This window comes from Atractosteus spatula, chromosome 3, assembly GCF_055471065.1.
Source record: "Atractosteus spatula isolate fAtrSpa1 chromosome 3, fAtrSpa1.hap1, whole genome shotgun sequence".
Classification (NCBI taxonomy): Eukaryota; Metazoa; Chordata; class Actinopteri; order Semionotiformes; family Lepisosteidae; genus Atractosteus; species Atractosteus spatula.
The window spans coordinates 45,707,686-45,727,910 of record NC_142708.1 but is presented as its reverse complement, the minus strand read 5'-3'; the positions used below and the strand labels follow the sequence as shown (position 1 = coordinate 45,727,910).

The 20,225-nt window shown below is 41.4% G+C and overlaps 1 protein-coding gene across 1 annotated transcript; it reads left to right on the top strand.

Moving 5' to 3' along the window:
- Positions 1–1,123: 1,123 nt before the first annotated feature.
- On the top strand, positions 1,124–14,729 carry LOC148837827 (uncharacterized). Its single transcript, XM_088911140.1, has 5 exons — positions 1,124–1,293; positions 13,169–13,316; positions 13,405–13,518; positions 13,627–13,671; positions 14,225–14,729. The coding sequence occupies exons 1-5, from the start codon at positions 1,124–1,126 to the stop codon at positions 14,690–14,692; spliced, it is 945 nt and encodes a 314-aa protein (XP_088767266.1). The 3' UTR covers positions 14,693–14,729.
- Positions 14,730–20,225: the final 5,496 nt, after the last annotated feature.

Below are 20,225 nucleotides of genomic sequence, written 5' to 3'. Positions count from 1 at the left end.
CATAGAGATGAATAAACTGTCTTTAATAAATGTATATTTATTATATTAATAACTATATAAAATGAGAATATTATAAATAAAGAATATATATTATAATATAATATATAAAGACTAAACTAGGTAATGCAAATGTTAAATCATTTTCATCATCAGCTTTGCTTGTCTATGGAATTTTAAAGCTCACAATTCAGCAGTACATTAAAATTTCTAACTATTAAGTTACCTGTGGAACCAATTTACTTACACAGAATGCCATAGAATCCTCATTACCTGTATGATGTAACACTGCTACAATTTTAAACCTGAAATAAGATTCAGGATGAAGAAGGAAACTATAACCATGGAAAACATTAAAAATATTTTCACAATTTCAAAATCATTAATTTATTACACCTGTTAAAATTCCTACATCTTATCATAAATCATTCCTCTATACATACATAATATAAATTCTAATGTTTAGTCTGAGTAAAAGTGTGCAGCTGCAATTTAATTCTCAGACACTTAAAGAGATGACTGGGTTCAAACTTAAAAAAAGATTTTGTTATCTATAAGTATGATCATTCAAACTAGTTAGTTTGGTTTATAAATTATATGTATTCTTGCTCAGTGCTACTGTATAGTACATACAAGTAGTATAAAGCGACACCTTTCGTCAAACTTTTGACAGGTACCACGCCCCCTTTTCCAGCCAATGGTCGTCCGCGGTGGTTGGCTGTCCCGCCCCCTTGCCAGCCAATGTCGTGTTGTTATGTGTGCATGTCCCGCCCCCTCAGGAGCCAATGGTGTGGGTTGGAACTCCCGCCTCCCCCCCGGCCGGACGGTCCGGCGCCTCAGGGTCCCAAAGCCCCAAGGCGGCGCATCCCTCGCTTTAGGTGTGTGAAAGTGTGTATTGGTTTGGAAGGGGGCCATGTCTGCCGCGGGGTTGAGTGCGCTCTATTATAACCCTCGGAAATCGGGTAGTTACGGCGGCGCGGGGAGTCTGGTGCGGGCCACGAGATCCCGGGGTGTGAGCGGCGCTAGCCGCGGCCGGGTGGTCGAGTGGTTGTCCGGCCAGGCTGCTTATACGCTGCACAAGCCGGCGCGCGTATGTTTTAAGAGAAACAGGACGCTGGTGTCCGAAATGGACTGGCAGTGGCAGGCCGACTTGGTGGACAAGAGAGAACACCACGAGTTCAACGACGGTTTCTGTTACATCTTAATGTGTATAGACATGCTGTCTAAATACGCTTGGGCCGTGCCGCTGAAAACCAAGACTGGAGGGGCCGTGACAGGCGCCTTCCGAAATATACTGCAAGAGGGGCGTGCTCCTAAAAAGCTACAAACGGACGAGGGTAAAGAATTTCTTAACAGGACCTTCCAAAATTTTCTCAAACGTGAGAATATTGAACATTTCATTACGGCCAGCGATGTGAAGGCTAGCGTGGTCGAGAGGTTTAACAGAACTATTAAAACAAAAATGTGGAGGTACCTGACACACAAAAACACCTTTCGATATATCGACGTCCTTTCAGATCTTATTTACGCTTATAACCATAGTTACCACACGACTATTAAACGAACCCCGGCTTCTGTTACGTCCGACAACTCCCTTGAGGTGTGGAGAACGGTCTATGACGAGCACTTTAAGAGAAAACCGTCAAAGTTTTCATTTAATGTGGGTGATCGCGTGCGGGTGTCCAAAATAAAGGGAGTGTTTGAGAAGGGATATGAACAGACCTTCACAGATGAAATTTTCATTGTCAAAGAGCGGACCGCGGCTCTGAGACCCTATTACAAACTGCAGGACTACGCAGGCGACGACATTAAGGGCTCCTTCTATGCCGAAGAGCTACAGAAGATAAACCCAGATGCTGAGAACGTCTACCGCATCCAAACGATTTTAGCAGCCAGGGGTCGTGGCAAAAACAAACAGCTTTTGGTAAAGTGGCGCGGCTGGAGCGATAAATTCAATAGTTGGGTGAAGGCTTCTGAGGTCCGAGACATATAGAGGTGGTGAAAAATGAACCCCAGTGGTTTCTATGTGACGCTGGCTAGTAATTCATCCTCAAAGATGTTTCCAAAGAACACTAACGCGTGCTTCACAGAGCATCTGGCAAAGGCGATTGACCTGGACGGGGGCTGGGAAGTGGGCCTGGTCGAGCTGCACTATCCGCATACACTAAACACTTTTGATGAAGACGAAGTTTTTCTGTTCATCAGCGAGGAGCTCAAGACTATCTGGACCTGTACCTTACCGAGAGGGTACTACGGCAACATCGAGCAGCTCTTGCATGAAATGAAACGGGCTGCTGAAAAATCCAAGTTAACGGCTGTAAGTCTTAAATACAACCCCATTAGCCGGTCGGTAAGGATTGTTAGTGATAAACGGTTTGTTATGCAGGTGCGTAACCGCCTAGCGCGTGTCGCGGGTGTAAAATCACCGCACCCCGTCGATATGACTGGCGGATTTAACACCATGTATATATACACCGATATCATAGAACACCAGTTAATAGGCGACGTCTACGCACCGCTTTTGCGTTGTGTGCCCTTCAGAGGCGTGGATGGTGAATTCGTCACAGTATTGTACGACAAACCCCATTACGTGCCGGTGAGCATCGACCATTTTAACAACATCACTATTGAAATAAAGACGGATCAAAACGAACACGTGTCATTTGCATTTGGAAAGGTCATCGTCAAGCTGCATTTCAGACCTGTGAAAGCGACAAACATCTAAAAGGATGACGGTCATCAAGAGCTACGGGGATCCTTCTTTGTATACGCACTACTACAAACAACAGGCTGGTTATGGATTACCAGGATTTTCAGGGCTACCGGTTCAGTACGGCGCTGGTATCGGGGGTATTTTCAGAGCGCTATTTAGAAAAGCCGTGCCTTTTCTGAAACGCGGGTTTGAAATAGCTAAGCCGCACATGGCATCGGCAGCTAAAAACATCGCCAAAGACGTGGTCGGCAACGTTACAAGCGCGGTCATGTCTAAGGTGGCTGCACATCAGCAGGAAGGTTCGGGTCTAGCATACATCCGCAGGGGTGTCAAGAGAAAAAGACAGACGTCATCATCTTACCGTCGGGGGCCGCCGAAACCTGATAAAAGAACGGCTAAGCGCAGACAGGCAACTCATAAAAGCTTCAGGTCGACCAAGAAGAGCGTGACACACCGCAATCAACGAGACACGAAACGAGACATATTTTAAACATGGCTTTTGTTCACGGCGGGTCTGCAGAATGCGCCAAGTCGGAGCTGGACATATTTCAATTAGCACCTACCCAAACAAGCGTCGAGAAAAGCTTTTACATAGAAGTTCCACCCCTCACGGCCCTAACGGAAAACGCACCTCTGGAGTTCTACGTCGCAGGCAACGGAGAAGATTATTTAGATTTAAACAACACCCTGCTCTATTTGACCTGTAAAATAACGGAAGCAGACGGTCGGGACATTGATGCGGCAGCCCGTGTGAGCCTGGTGAACTACCCCATCGCAGCCATCTTCAGCCAGGTTGACATCACCGTAGGAGACCGATTGATCAGCCAGAGCAACAACTGCTATCCTTACAGAGCCTTTATAGAGTCGGTCCTGAACTACAGTGAAGAGACGCTGAAGACGCAGTATTCAACAGGGCTCTTTTACAAAGACACAGCCAGGGAACACGAGTCCACAATTTTGGATGGTCCCAATCAGGGGTTCCGAAAAAGAGCATCATACACGACGCAAAGCCGAAAACTGGAGCTCCTGGGTCACATTCACGCCGACCTGTTTTTTCAGGACAAACTACTACTGAATGGCGTAGACCTGAAAATAAAACTCACGCGAAACAGAGATGCTTTCTGCTTAATGAACAACGCCGGAGAACACAAACTGAGCGTACTCTCTGCATCTTTGTTTGTGAAAAGAGTCAGAGTGTCACCCGGGGTCAGACTGGGACACGCCGAAGCACTCCTGACGGCCAACGCTAAATACCCCATAGACTGCGTACAGATGAAAGTCTTCAGCCTGCCTGCAGGGAGCCATGTGTGTAACCAAGAAAACCTCTTTCTCGGACAGTTACCCAAAGTGGTCATTTTGGGGTTTGTGGACAACGCGGCATTCAGCGGCAGTTTTACCCAAAACCCCTTCAATTTTAAACACTACAACGTTAACTTTCTGGCTCTCTATGCGGACGGTGAACAAATCCCCACTAAACCGCTTCAACCAGACTTCCAGAATGGAAATTGCGTCCGTGAATATTTTAATCTGGTGGAAACAGCCGGGAAGCGTCTGAAAGACAAACCACTTCTGGTGGACCGCGAGGAGTACGCGCGCGGTTACACATTGTTCGCTTTCAACCTCAGCCCCGACGACGAGTGCACAGGACATTATTCACTTATCAAAACGGGTAATCTGAGAGCTGAAATACGCTTCGCGCTACCGCTACCCACTACAGTTAACATGGTTGTGTACGCGCTGTTCGACAACGTGATAGAGCTGGATATGAGACGTCAAGTCATTTACGACTTCAGCTAAAAAGCACGGGAGGCCACACAACCTGCACGTAAAGATGAACACCAAACAGCTGGAAGACATTCTAACCCGAGACCGCTACACCCGAGACAGTTTTCTAGGCGTGTTCCCCAGTGATGCCCTACCACGCGAGAGACTGGCGCGGCGCCCGTTGTGTTTAATAGTTAATACTCACCCACACGACCGCCCCGGTGAACACTGGCTGGCTATTTACTTACTCGACGACGAGGGCGCAGAATTTTTCGACTCCTACGGATTTTCACCCGAAGCCTTTTTCTTTCCCAAGAACATTATTGATTTCTTAAACAGAAATGCTAACTCCATATTTTACAACAACAGACAATTGCAAGATTCTTTTGCAGTGACCTGCGGTTTACATTGCGTCTTTTTTCTATACCATAGATGTAAAGGTTTATCTTTTAGAAACATTTTAGAACTTTATTCTACGAATGCAATCCAGAATGACCGCATGGTGGAAATGTTTCTGAAAAACCGACGTCGTGTGAGACGGAGACCCCTGTACCCTTACAAGCCCTTTGAAAATACGAATGTTCATTTATGCGGGTGTTTACGACAATTTAAAACATGTCATAAATGTTAATCGATCGTCTAAAATAAAAATGAAATTGAACCATTTCGACGTCTGTGTGGTTATTATTTAAAAAGAACACAAAACATGAATGAAAATCAACACAATATTTTTATTATACATTCGCTGTTATAGCGCTCAAGCTTTTTTTAATACATGTTACAGACAAACCATTTTTAAACATATTGCGCACGCTTTTTAATATACATTTCAAGTCATTTAACACAAACACACATACCCAGAGAAAAAATGTTACAAAGACAACCATGTGGGTCTAGGTATTAATGAGCGTCTCCTTTCAGCGGTTATCTTAGAGACCGGGTTGACCGTCGACAACTCTACCGGTTGTTTTAAAGTTTTGACCGACGCTGCACACCCCGGCGGGGCAGCCTTGAGTTTTTCAAGTAGCTCTCGGTTACCAGCGTTGGCTAGCAGGGTGCCCGGCACGTTGATTTCTGCCATAGCCTCCATGAACACATCCCAACCTTTTGGCTTCTTACCGACAGCAACTGCTTGCTGCTGCATGAGAGCCCTGACAAGATCAATTATGTGAGAGCCCTCAACGGGTGTCCCCTTGTACACAAATTCCCCTTTTTCATTCCAGGCTATTAATGGTTCATTGCGGGCCATGGTCTTTAACAATATCTCAGCATTTCTCCGGAACCGCTGAGACATGCTGTCCAAAATATACCCAAAGTCAGCCTCGCTCGATGACGGAGGTTGTGCTAACGTGCGTGATAGTTCGGTGGGTGCATTTTCCGGTAGTACAACGGTTAAAGTCCCCTTTTCGGAAGTCTCCTGGAGTACTAATGTCAAATACCGTTGTAACACCTGGCTGTACAATTTCACTTTTTCATATTCGGCCAGATGCGCGTTCTGCAGAATGTCACGCATTTCATCATCCAACCGACGGGCTGTTATTTTTCTTACATCGCTTTTGAACCCAGACCGCTCTCGGAGCCGATCGAGCTGTTTCTGAGGTACCAGGTACATTTTTTCAGCGTGCTCCATTATTGACATTGTAGAAGCCCCGTAATCAGTGGTACTGCAATACTCAACAGTGTCCCGATAAAACCACCAGACTGGTTCACCAAGAGTCTCTTTCTTTTAAGAGAAAGACCCTTTCGACTCAAAGTCTTTATAAGCTTACGCTTTCTCTTCAGGGTCCCAAACTGCTTAGCAGATAACGGTATGTTCCCTTTCAAGGTATTCAAGGCGATTTCAGCTATGGCCTGTACAAGATCATTTGTAGCTCCGCAGAGAATAGCTTTCAGCTGCTTGGGGGCGGCTTTTACCAGAAAATTTAAGAGAGTCAGGTTTCTCCGAACGCATGAAGACATGACGACGCCCCGAACGTGTTTTTTCGACTGAGTCTGTGGTTGTGAGATCACCGACTTTTAGATTTTTTAAATACATAAGCTGTGGGTACATCTGGGGGGAAAAGACCTGTTCGCAAGTGATAGTCATCTGGGGTATCTGCATTTAAATCCACCAACAAGTAACCGAAAGTTTTTTTAGTAGCATCATCGAACGCTTCCAAAAAAAATTTGGCTTTACCGGGGTACATCTGCCGGGACAGGGTTGTAATCTGTAGTTTATCTCTAGGGTTTTTAAACAGCACCATGTACTTTGTTTTTAACGCTATGGTTCTACTTTTCCGGCCTTGACAAAACACATTTTGGACGATATACATGATGCTGAGGTTTCGGTGGTGTACGTACTTGGTAAAAGCTTTTTCTATCTCATTATTTTCACACGCAGACTCCATCAAATCATCAACTATAATCAAATTTACACTACCCGGCGGCAGTAGCTGGTCGTCGGAAAACGACGTCGGTAGTCCTTCTATAAACTGAATGTATGGAAATTTGACAAGCAACTCGTCGTATAGAGGTTGCCAGCAGCTGTAACACCAGACTATGTTTTCGGGTTTACGAGTCATAACGGTATCACCGCTCTCCAAGAGCTGTTTTATAAAATAACTTTTACCGCAATTCGAGGGTCCGGACAAAATGCATGAAAAAGGGTGTTTTAACCTGACATCCATCGTGTTAATATCCGTAGGGCAACGATGTCAAATTTTCTTGCAGCACCCGCTTGTCGTACACCACCTTCTGGGTTTTCTTTAAGGTCCGGGTCTCAATGTGCCAATCCTTTTTAACTATTCAACAGCACGATCATCGGCTGTTGAATAGAAATGTGTTTAAATTCCCAACACTCTGCATAAGGGTTAACGCCATAGTCAAAAACCAAGTCCCGCAGACTCTCAAAGTTAACTTTTTCACAATTGTTCACATTGAGCGTAATGCCTTTTACCTTTAAACAGGCTTTCCCTCCAGACAGTTTGTACCCATACGACTTGGGTCCTGTTGATACAAACTCGGTGATGTGTTGACCAGCATCGATTTCGCTGGTCAGCTCACCCAAGTAGTCACCCAGTTCCGGATTCCACTCACCCTCCCGGCTCACAAAGATAACGGAATCTGTGTCGTGGTACAGACAACGGCCTTGCAAAGCATTTAGCAGATTGTATAACTCCAAGCGGGCATAGGCGGTTGTAAAGCTCGCGATGAAAATGTTAGTGTTTGAATGGCCCGTATAGTGGTGTTTAGTGTGTTTCCACGTAACACAGGCTGTGTTTTCATCGATAAACTCGCAGGCTGACACCTCATGATATGGCGTAAATAAGTACATGAACAATTCATCGGGGTTTCTCACAATGGTGGTCTGTGGTAAATTGTCTCTTTGTCCATACTTGCCCCACAAACTGTTCAAGGCAATTTTTGAAAGCTGTCTTTTGGCCGGATTCTTTTTAATGTTGCCGGGGTCCAGCCGGACACCCTCTTTTTCATAATATTCGCTGATATATCTTTGTTGTTTCGCGACATCTGTACACCACTCTGGAAACCCCGAAGCTTCCTGTTTCCCTTTCAGATGCAGTTAGATGTAGTCGGTAAAAAGATCGTGTGAGGCCTTTTCGAAATGCCAAATTTAGTAAATTTTACACACTCTATACCCCAGATCTAAGGCCATCTGTAATTCAGGGGTGCACCAGACACCAGTCAAGGCGCGATCTTCATCACCGTGCTCACAGGGGGTGGTCTGTTTTGTTTCAGCACACGTACGACAGTGTGAAAAACAGTTTTTTGTCAATTTTGGCTGGAAGAACCGGAAAGTACAAACGTCTGGGTGGGTAAACTTTCACCTTCGCTAAACCGAAATACCGTTTTAAATCTCCAAAGTTGTTATATATTATTTGGGGGTGCCCCAGTGGGTATTTTTTAGTTTTGTTCACAAATGGATACAGACTGGTGAAATCATAGTAATGAATTTTTTCACCGGGCTGCGCTGTGTAATGCAAACAAATCGCATTTGTTCTCCCCCCAAAAAGAGACTCGCGCGGTTGCAGAGGCTCTGGTAACTGCGCGGCTGTTAGAAATTTACCCAAGCCCCCATTTTCAACAAGCATGTCTCTGAACTCGTGCTCCCACAAAACACGCATGTTAAAACCTCTCATTTTGAGAAAATTAATTTTAACCATCGTCTTTCTGTACAACCAGCCAAAAGTAGTGTTTGTCAGCGGATTAAAATCGTTTTCACAATAACAAACGCTACAACAGTGAAAAAAGCAACCGTTGAACTCAAAGGCTGTCGGCACTCCGTCAATTACAGCATAACCATCCAGAAAATATGGGCCAACCTTGAACTCACCGGCCGTGGTTAACGCGTGTTGGATTTTAACAGGCTCTGTGTGTTCGATGTACATAAGCCATTGAATGCTGGGTGTAGAAAATCGTTTTTGCTGGCGGTGGTAATTGTCATGGGGTAGCAACGCAATCGTCTCTTCCTGTAAAAACATAAGTCTGAACATGGCTATGTAGACACTAGCGATGGTCACAAACTGAAAGGGGTCGATGCAGACAACGCAGGCGGCCCCTGACTCAGTCGCGCGTGTCTGTCTGGCCATATTCATGACCTCGTCCCGAAACCTGATACAGCCTTCTCTTAGAATTGCCACATCCAACTGGCAGTAACGTTTCAACTCTCTCTGTAAGTTAAACACACTTCCCCTGCATTCTTCATACCAAACCAAAAACTCGGCTTTCTCGCTCGGCAGCATGTAGTTAACGCCGTAAAGTTCTGGCGGAGGCATCGGTCCGACATAATTTTTTTTTTCTGAAGTGTTCATCAAGTGTGGAAAATGACCCTTACACCCGGGGAACCCCATGGCGGCCGGCAGTTTGCTTAATTTCATAGGCAGAAAGTTTAAAGAATCGATAAATCTGATGTTCAGAGCTTTTACGGTTATACACATTATCTTACCACCCTGATTAATTAGTTCAACGTCCATCTTTTCAGCTAACAACTGTCTGATCACTAGGTAATTGTCATATCCCTTGCCATTGTGCGATATGAACGTATGGTTTTTGAAACGTCTATCGATAAATTTACACACAAAATCCTTTAGACAAGTTTCACCATAAAATTCCCAGCTTCGTTTATTGTCAATATGAAGGGCGTGGACGTAATTTGGTATGTGTGTCCCCGTTTCTTGCATGCATTCAAAGTCGAAAAAAATGTACTTGTTTGAAATTTTGGGGTTGTCCAAAGGCGGTATGTAGCACAAATGTGTGTCAGGGGTGTCGATCACGTTGTTACAACGCGAGCACAGTTTCTCTTTACATTTGTGACTTGCAAGGTTATAAACCCCACATTTCTCACAAAAGACCCTGCGCTCACACTTACTAACACCCGTCGCCGCATTCCGCAAGTGTCTCGCCAAACACTGAGAGCTACGACAAAAGACCTTACAGGCCGGGCAATTCTGAATTTCAGCATCAATTTCGCAACACTGGGGATCTAAACAGGTTTTACAAGCTTTAACACAGGCGTGTGCGTTCTTGTGGCTATACGCCGCATGGCAGTTAGTGCAAAAATACGCCGCCCCCACAAAAGCTTTAATATTTAAAACCCCATAAAAATGCTCTTCATGCAGTAGAACAAAAAGTATTTTAGAATTTGGTGGTGTGGGCCCCGTTGTAAAATATTTCCAATCACCCTGGTCGTGGTACAAAATTTTAATGACCACCTTTAAATGTTTTTCAAAAGCGGTAATGTCTGACAAACTAATTTTCCGATTCTCTGGAAAACCCAACTCTTTGTGCATTCGTTTAGCCCCCTGTAACATTTCCCCATCGGTACAACCTTCATTCAACAAACCGTACACACTCCTGGCGAAACACAGATTACCGCCCGTGTAATGTAAGTCGATAAGGTGCGCTTTTTTCTGAGCAATTACCCGGCTGTACAGAACGGATTTAAATCTTCGGCGGGCACCCCCCTGCATATTCCTAACTATCGTCACCACTAATCGGAGGCTGTCATCGGTGAGAACCTCTGTGTGGCTCTGTAAGAGGTCTGAGATGTGGCTTAAAAAATCGGCAGCATTTAATTCTCCGGGGTGTCTCCTGCGTGAGAACAAGGGTTTGTTAAAACCACCCGCAGTCAAACGCAGCTGTACAAAATCATTCGCCCCGATGTTTGGAGAAAGTTCATCCAATATTCTCTGGACTGCACCATGCACAGCGTCTATAGCCTGTACATACGAGGTTATTCTGTCGAGATTAACAAAACGAAATTCTTCGTGGTGCTCTGTTGCTCTAAAATTATTATAAGACCTGTTATAACTACGTATACGCTCCAGGAAAACTAAGGGGTCTCTATTCACCCCTGCACCGCCACCAACCTGATTCAGATCGTTCAGTACAACCGGTTCTCGGTTACCGCCATCCTGTTCTGCTACAACAACCTCGGGCCTTAAGTTATTTTCTACCAATGCATTCTCATTGCGTGGTTCGGGCGACCCTTGGGAAATCTGATGCCTCTCTCTGAATCTTTGACGACGCAACAAACATGCTTTTGCCAGTTTAATTCTTTTATTTATGTACAAACGCTTGATGGTGGCAAGCGGTCGGTCTTTTAAGCACTTTTTAGACCGCATGTTTAGTCATTTATCCCGGTGGGTCTTCACCAATGCTCCCTGAAATAGCATTACGAGGTAGTGAAATCCAGAGGTTAGATCGACATCCTCTTTAGAAAAAACGTCTAAGAGGCTAGCGGCGTAAACCTGGATCGTTTTTGGAAACACTGCATGTGCACTTGCTAAAGTGGCTCTTAGATTCTCTAAACACCGCTTTTTATCCACCTCATTAGTGCCCACCTTTGATACTAAGTCTGCAATATGCCGCACTGAGTATCCCAAATCACCAAGCACCAAGTCTTTAGGCGCGTTATGATTTCGCTCCGAAAGCTTGACACGTCTGGCTTTGGTCAGCGTCTTAACAGCCGTCTCCGATGCAGTCACCACCTTAGGGTCCGACGTTTCCGCCACATTTGTTTCGCCGCGCGTCGATACAGCCAAAACTTCGCCTGTTAAACCGCTGGTACTTATACTCAATCCGATAAACATTTTCTTCTAAGAAACACACATGGCCCCCCCATAAAACCATTAATCTTAGGTATCGTTGGGGGTGCACGTACTGGTCTGTAGAAATTATTTTAAGAAACATTTTAGAAAACGTTTTAGACCGTTATAATGTTAAAATCTATATTATTTTAAGGCATACAACGGTGTCTAAATTTTATAGCTGTTAAAACGTGGCGAAAATGTGCCACGGTGTCTGTGTTTGATTCACCAACAGACCGCTAAGAATATTATCAAGCAAAATGTTTTTTATTATGTATCTGTTCTTTACAGGGACGTGTTCACAAACCAAGCTTGACGTTTTGAGGTTTTATTTTTTCGCGCTGCGCTGTTAAGAACATTTTTGCGTGAAATACATGTGGTGCTTGTAAATTAGAAAACTTTACGTGAATTTAAAATGTTTGTAAACTTTCCCTGGGTCCCCCCCCCCCCACTCTGCATTCCAGAGCCTTTAACTAATCCCCAACACACACCGCCCGTCTCCAATAACATCTCAAATTATCTCTACTACGTTGTTTTAAAACTTTAAGACCAATCCGTTAAAGTATGAAGAACAACACCCCATCATTTGTTGTCTGTTAATACCTTAAAGACTTTTATGCTTGCGCTGTGTGGAAATTTATCTCAAACTTTCAAAAAAAGCTGTCGCGAATGTGTTATTAAAAATAAACTGTGTCTTATTACGTTATTTTAAAAACTTTAAGACCAACCCCGCGTGTTTAAAATTTATTTTCTGGTCAAACACATCATTTGTGTTTGCGTTGTGTGTTAACACTTTTAAAGTTTAAAACTTATAAACTGATAAGCGAATATAGATCGTTATAATGTTAAAATCTATATTATTTTAAGACATACAACTGTGTCTAAATTTCATAGCTGTTAAAACGTGGCGAAAATGTGCCGCGGTGTCTGTGTTTGATTCACCAACAGACCGCTAAGAATATTATCAAGCAAAATGTTTTTTATTCTGTATCTGTTCTTTATAGGGACGTGTTCACAAACCAAGCTTGACGTTTTGAGGTTTTATTTTTTCGCGCTGCAATGTTAAGAACATTTTTGCGTGAAATACATGTGGTGCTTGTAAATTAGAAAACTTTACGTGAATTTAAAATGTTTGTAAACTTTCCCTGGGTCAATTTTAGCCCCCCTCCTCCACTCTGCATTCCAGAGCCTTTAACTAATCCCCCAACACACACCGCCCGTCTCCAATAACATCACAAATTATCTCTACTGGGAAACAATTTTAAAACTTTAGGATCAATCCGTTAAAGTATGAAGAACAACACCCCATCATTTGTTGCCTGTTAATACCTTAAAGACTTTTATGCTTGCGCTGTGTGGAAATTTATCTCAAACTTTCGAAAAAGCTGTCGCGAATGTGTTATTAAAAATAAACTGTGTCTTATTACGTTATTTTAAAAACTTTAAGACCAACCCCGCGTGTTTAAAATTTATTTTCTGGTGAAACACATCATTTATGTTTGCGTTGTGTGTTAATACTTTAAAACTTATAAACTGATATGTGAATACTTTTCGCTCTCGATAAATCAGGGGGGTCATCATAACCAATTGAAAAATGTGTGTTATGTAGGCGTGTTACACCATTGGCGCATATTCTTAAACGCTCCGGCCTGACAGGGTCGCAGTGCGTGCTTGGAGCTGTCAGACACCGCGGAGCTGCTGAGATGGCTTCTTTGTGTGGAGAAACAACGGGGTCCGCTACTCTACAAAGTGAAGAGGTAGGCGGCTAAAATATTTTTTTCTGATCGTGGAATTGTTGTATCGGTGCTTAGCGTATGTCATTTTAATACTTGGTCTTCTTTTTAGCAAAACCCGACCCCACCCTCTGTGCCATGTGACAGCGGCGGGGGTGTGAGTTCAGCTGGGGTACCAGATGTTGAAGAACAGCCGGGTGCTAGCGATGATACCACGCTACAAATGGTAAATATTAACGAAAAACCTTAGCTCAAAAGTGCGTTAAATGCTCGATATTTTAGGTACAAAGCATGTCTATTTTGTTAAGCCTTCCTTTTCTTTTTCCTTTAATAGAATAAAGAGGATGTGGACGGGTCAATCTTCAGCCTACCGGCACATGTGAATGTCTCGTGTCTATGCTTGTGTGTTCGCCCAAATGTTAATAAAGCTGATGCCCATGTCCCTAATGAGCCCGATGTTATGCCCCAGATTGTGAAAGCAGTAGTTTATTGCATCTTCAAACACTGTTTAAAGGGGGTCCTGGTTGATGACTGCCCGGCCTGTTTGATTGACCATCCCGGGCAGCGGGGTCACACATGCCTGTCTGGCGGCTACGCAGATGGGTGTGAAGACGTGACGTTTGCCGCTTTAGAAATTCTAGAAAAGTCTCTCAGTTTAGCCCGAATTTTATCGGCTGTTCTGTACACCGCCCGGTGTCTGGGTTCGTACACCATTACAAATGACACTGAGCGGTGCATAAAACAGTTGCTAAAAAATATAATTGAGGACCGCTCCCCATACGAGCATGTACACGCCACCCTTGAACAGCTGGATGAAAAATTAGTAGACGTGACTTTTGATGAGTTGCAAAAGAAACACTATTCTTATTTTTACAGACGCAAAAAAAAAGATCTATGTAAAATGTGAATACAGGTTTCACTCTGTTTTACAGACCCGGGTGTGCCATCGTCCGAAGAATGAAGAATTTCGAATGTATACGTCTGAATTCTTACTAAGAGTGCTTTACACGCTTCTCTCTACAAAGCTTGATATGCAAAACAAAGAGTCGAATGCTAATGTCCTTAAATTTGTTAAAGAGATAGATGTGTATGTCGAGAACTTGAGTGAAATTATTGCAGATCTGATGTTTTCAGATCAGAAAAGGAAGCCTGGGGGGTTCTACAGTGTGTATTCCAAAATACAGCGTGTTTTGCACAGAACCTGCGGTAACACCATCCCGCTGATTACACAGGCAAATTTTTTTGCCCTGCTAGATCAGATCGCACAGTGTGGTTCGCATGGCTTTAGACACGGGGAGCGGAAGGGGGTTCTGAATGCTTTTTCAGATGCCGCAAAGTTTCTCAGCAATGTGGGGGTGGTGGTTACGCGTACCGAACTAATTTTCCGCACCAACATTTAATTGTTGAATGCAAACAGGAGCCGGTAACGCATGTGTGCTGCGTTGTTTCTGTGTTTGAAAACCCCTGTTGAAATAAAGCGGTTCACATTTCACATACTTGCAAACTGGAGTCTGTAACTTGTGTAAAAACTGCTGCTGCGTTGTTTCAGTGTTTGAAAACCCTGTTGAAATAAAGCGGTTCACATTTCACATACTTGCAAACTGGAGTCTGTAACTTGTGTAAAAAAAAGTGCTGCTGCGCTGTTTCTGTGTTTGAAAACCCACTGTTGAAATAAAGCGGATCACATTTCACATAGTTGCAAACTGGAGTCTGTAACTTGTGTGAAAAGTGCTGCTGCGCTGTTTCTGTGTTTGAAAACCCACTGTTGAAATAAAGCGGTTCACATTTCACTTGGTGTTTGTCCTGCAAATTCTTTCCGCGAGACTTTACGCAGTCAGTGTGTGTGTGTGTGCTTACAACCCTGCTGCTTTTGAGACACGGCTTGTGCAGTGTATAAGCAGCCTGGCCGGACAACCACTCGACCACCCGGCCGCGGCTGGCGCCGCTCACACCCCGGGATCTCGCGGCCCGCACCAGACTCCCCACGCCGCCGTAACTACCCGATTTCCGAGGGTTATAATAGAGCGCACTCAACCCCGCGGCAGACATGGCCCCCTTCCAAACCAATACACACTTTCACACACCTAAAGCGAGGGATGCGCCGCCTTGGGGCTTTGGGACCCTGAGGCGCCGGACCGACCAGCCGGGGGGGGAGGCGGGAGTTCCGACCCACACCATTGGCTCCTGATGGGGCGGGACATGCACACATAACAACACGACATTGGCTGGCAAGGGGGCGGGACAGCCAACCACCACGGACGACCATTGGCTGGAAAAGGGGGCGTGGTACCTGTCAAAAGTTTGACGAAAGGTGTCGCTTTATACTACTCATACAAAACAATTAATACTTGAGATACATTTCTTCATAGGAATGCAGAATGTGAACAGATGGATAAGTATTGCTTTGTATTGTTGTTGACTGTGTTCCGTCTTTCTGTCTCAACATGATAACTTAGCAGCTTTTGACAATATGGTTAATAAATACATCAGGCATACCTGTGGATTCTTTACTACATATAAAGAGACAGTTCTCATCCTAGATAATCACAACTGTTTTGAAATTCTCACACTGCAACAAGCAAAATGCAAAACTATGTACTGCAATATGCAGGTAGCACAAAATACACTGCTACATAATTAGCTCATATTTGATAATTTACAATTCTAGTTTGAATTTTAGGGTTCCTGAATGAGTTTCCTTTTTTAATTTAAAGAGATGTGTGAATAAATCTATACATATCCATGTAAAAATAAGTTAAAATATCAAAACAGCTTTATTAAATATAAGATTACTGTGGGGGCACTGTGTTGAGAATGATAGTCTGAGCTCATATTATGAGAGGGTAATGTGCTAAAGACCCATTGTTCACTCCTGTGTGCCTAACTAAGGCATTTTGTTTTCTTTTCTCTTCAGTCATACAAGCTATTCTATATGTAGGAATACTAATATTTAGTGTTGTCTAACTTTGAAATGACATCTTTTCCAGGGACCTTTGGTTTTCTTAAATTGAATTAATCCTACTGAAACCATAATGAAACTCCACAGATAAACCCTTGTAAAAGCAAACAATATGTTTTAGCAGTAACTCTAATGTTGAATAACGTTTAGGAACATAAATTTAAGGTATAAAGTCATGTAGAGCATTGACCTTTTCAGTCCATTAAGACACCTTTTTTCTCTTCGGAGTGCTAAATACCAGAAAGCAGTCATTAATTCAGGTAGTGCATCATTGATTCATCAGGACAGTGACCTGCTGTGTGTGGTTTTACTGAACACCAAGGTAGCTTAAAAATTAGTTGCTATGATACCCATTTCTGGAAAAGCACAGTGTAACAGTTAGCCATGCAGAATATTGTTTCCATGTCATTGTAACAACTGTTTTGAAGTGAAACTATGTATGCCAAGTTATTTATCAGAAACATTCACAATTCATTAAATTTCTTTATATTTTTACTTGACATTCTGGTGTTCTGTTTTTTCACTTCTTCAAAGATGATTGCAGTAGTGATTAAAAATAAATTGTTCTCCTATGATATCAGTCAAAAGCTATTATTTTGCTTACCAGTCTTTCTAAGTATAAAAAATGTTGACTGCATAAAGTTAGAATACAGTTCAGTTTTTATAGCTTTTTCCTAATTATTAGGTATGTGCATTAGGTTCTGTTAGGTGCTCAAATTGACATACTGAATTTAAAAAAATCTTTAATGGAGTGTAATTGTAAGGTACTGTACATATAAAGACATTCTGTTGTAGAGTTGTAGAAAATGTTTAATATGTGCAACTGATAATTAATGCAACTAGAAATATGCAAGCAAATCTGAAGGTTTCCAAGCCAGCCCTTGCCAACTATGACTGGATTTTGCCACGTACAGTAGGTGATGATCTGGCTACAAAATAAAAAAGTATCACAATCTATGAGATACAAGTATAAAACGGATTTGAGTATTAATGAAAACCTTCAAAGCAATACAATTTTTGTACTGTGGTCTTATGAAAAATGCTGGCCATACGTCTGTCTTAATTTGCACTGTAAGCCTTTATTATAATATGTGTTGTAGTGTCTGAAAAATAATACCTACCAAGTATGAATTTAGGTTAGCAGAACATTTTTTCTTAGGAGCAGTTTATGGTTTGGGACAAGGAGTCAAATGTCAGTCTGTAATTGTACTCCTATAACTCAATGTCCTACTTCAGCCTTAAATATAATATAATATAATTCTTAAATATAATGGAAAATTAAAGTCATACTTCAGACCTACCAAATTTCCACAATTTGGGCAAAATACACAAATTTATACAAGAACTTAAATATAATGCAAACCACCACTCGAAGTCACCTCTAAAACTAATAAAAGTTCATCATCATCAAAACCTTGTGATTGGATCTGTTTTAATACCATCACTGACAAAAAAAGCTCAAACTTAATACCTCATTTTTAAGCAATGTATTGAGTTCAACACTGTGACCATGTAGACTTTTGCTTTTGTATATACATGTTGCAAAGACCAACATGGTATTAACTGCTGCATTTATGCCTAATGCTTCATCTTTTATAACTCTTTTAAATAATTAGACCAATGTTATTGTTTATATAATATGAAATACATCTGAAGCATGGATTGATACATATTCAGGTTGAACTAAAGATGTAGATCAAGAAAAGAAAGTTATACAGTATGTGTTATATATTGATGTATTCTAAAATCGGTGTGACACAATTGCTTATAATGTGGACTTATTTTAAAGTTCATGTTAAACTGGCAGTAAGTTAAGGGTCAGGAATAGTTAGGGATAGGAATTCCTTGAAACTTTGCCTTCATTCAGCATTGTGGTTGCGTTTTGCATTTATCATGACTTAAGACTAAGGTCCTCAGCTTGAAATAATGTTATGAGCTGGATTTTGACTTCTGTCAATTCTGTGTGAATTATAGAGAAAATGTATAGAAATTTACCATATATATAGAAATGTATGATATACTAAAAGAAGGTAACAAAATGTGTACTTTTGGACCACAATACGAACGTGTGATAGGAAAGAATTTCAACATCTTACTTAATATTCTGATATACATTCTTCTTTGTTACTATAATCCCTCTAGATCTCATACTCCTGTTGCAGCATCTTATTTCTCAACCACAACAGTTACTAAGCTGTTATTTATTTTATCAAAATCAGTCATTTTAATCATGACAACTACCTCAAACTAGGTGTTAATAAGATTTATGCTTTTCTTTTTCTCAGTCATGTGACAGGCATTTAATATAACTAGAACTGTAAATAACATATAAATTATTCTTTTAAATTTGCATGAATACTATTATAAAAAATGAAATGCATAATGTTAATTACACAGCAATGTAATCTGATTTTTAAGAAAACATATTATGAAACAATAATAGATATAACATAGATATACACAAGAAATAACTTCAGAAAGATGCAAACTTCACTTATACTCTTGTACTTGTTTTGTGAGCTAATAATTATTATATTAAAGTTGTTTTTTTCTGACTGATTTACTGCAACAGTCTTACAAACATTCATTACATGCTGTCTGAATGGCTCAGTTAATTATTTTTTTTAACTACTGTAGTATCAAATATTTAAACAAAGATCTGCAAAGACAAAAACAGGTAGGAAAAAAAAAGATTTTTTTAGTACACAACACCAAAGCACATATAGAAATCACAATATATTTCATACTGTGAGTATTGTGTATAATATATATATATATATTACATTTTGTTCAGAATATAAGAGCAAAAGTCCACAGTATATCTCATTTTATTTTTTGGAATAACAACTTCTTTCGTGTAGTGCTATCCATTTAAGAATTTTAGAAAGTTCCTGGTTCAGTGAAAGTGTCCCCATTGTCATAGATTTCTACTCATCATTTTCCTTTCTGACTTTTTCTTGTCATATTTCATCAAATAGTATTTTTGTTGCTTTTGATTTTGGGATGGGAAGGATTTTTGACTGGAGTATAGTTTTTGTTACAAGGCTGAAAGGAAGCATGAAAAATGTTGCTCCTGATGGATTTGAAAAATATTTAGTTTAACTGCAGAAGAAGCAACTTTGAAACTGAATGCAAATGGTTGTCAGCAGAACAGAGATGGAAGTAAGGTTGATGTGAGATTTCAAAGCTGTCAACTTGATTTACAGACACTAGAAATCTATAATCTCAGGGGATATGATTTTTTTTCAGCAACTTACAAAGTGCTTCATAGAAATATCTAGATCTTATCTATGTAGATGAGGAAATGGACATGATAGATGAATCAATTGGTTGTTAAGAACACAGGCAAAAAACGGATTGTGTCAAAACTGACCAGGCAGCAATATACAAGGAAATCTATTTTACATGAAAAAAGGAGAAATAGTATTAGTTGACATCTTACTGAGGAATTTAAAATGCTAATGCATGTGTACCAGACAGAACACTTACTGCAGATAAGATTTTGATTTTTGAAGGAATTATAATTGTATAATTAATGAATACATAATTAGGGGTAATGTATTTATAAAAAGGTTATCAAGCCTCTATAAAATTTAAAAATAAAGTTTATCTTAGGCTTTAATTAAATGGCTTTCAAAAAAAATTATATTAACTTCACTGATGGGGCTGAGTAAATAGAATGGCACAATAAATATACTGTAATATATACATATTGAAAAGGCCATTCCTTATTAAGCATTTCCCTAATATACTTATGTCTCTTGGGAACAAGTAATTTGTTTATTCCATACTGAAAAGAGAAGAAAGAAACACAACGTTTCGGCCATGGAGTTTACTTCAGGTGTGAGAAAGACAGGGCAGTAAGCAAAGCTAATGTAGCATAGGAGAATAAAAGCTGGGAGAAAGGAGGAGTAGGAGGCGGGAGCAGGGGACAGACAGAGTGGGCAATCAGGTAGTGTGAAGTCAGGATAGGT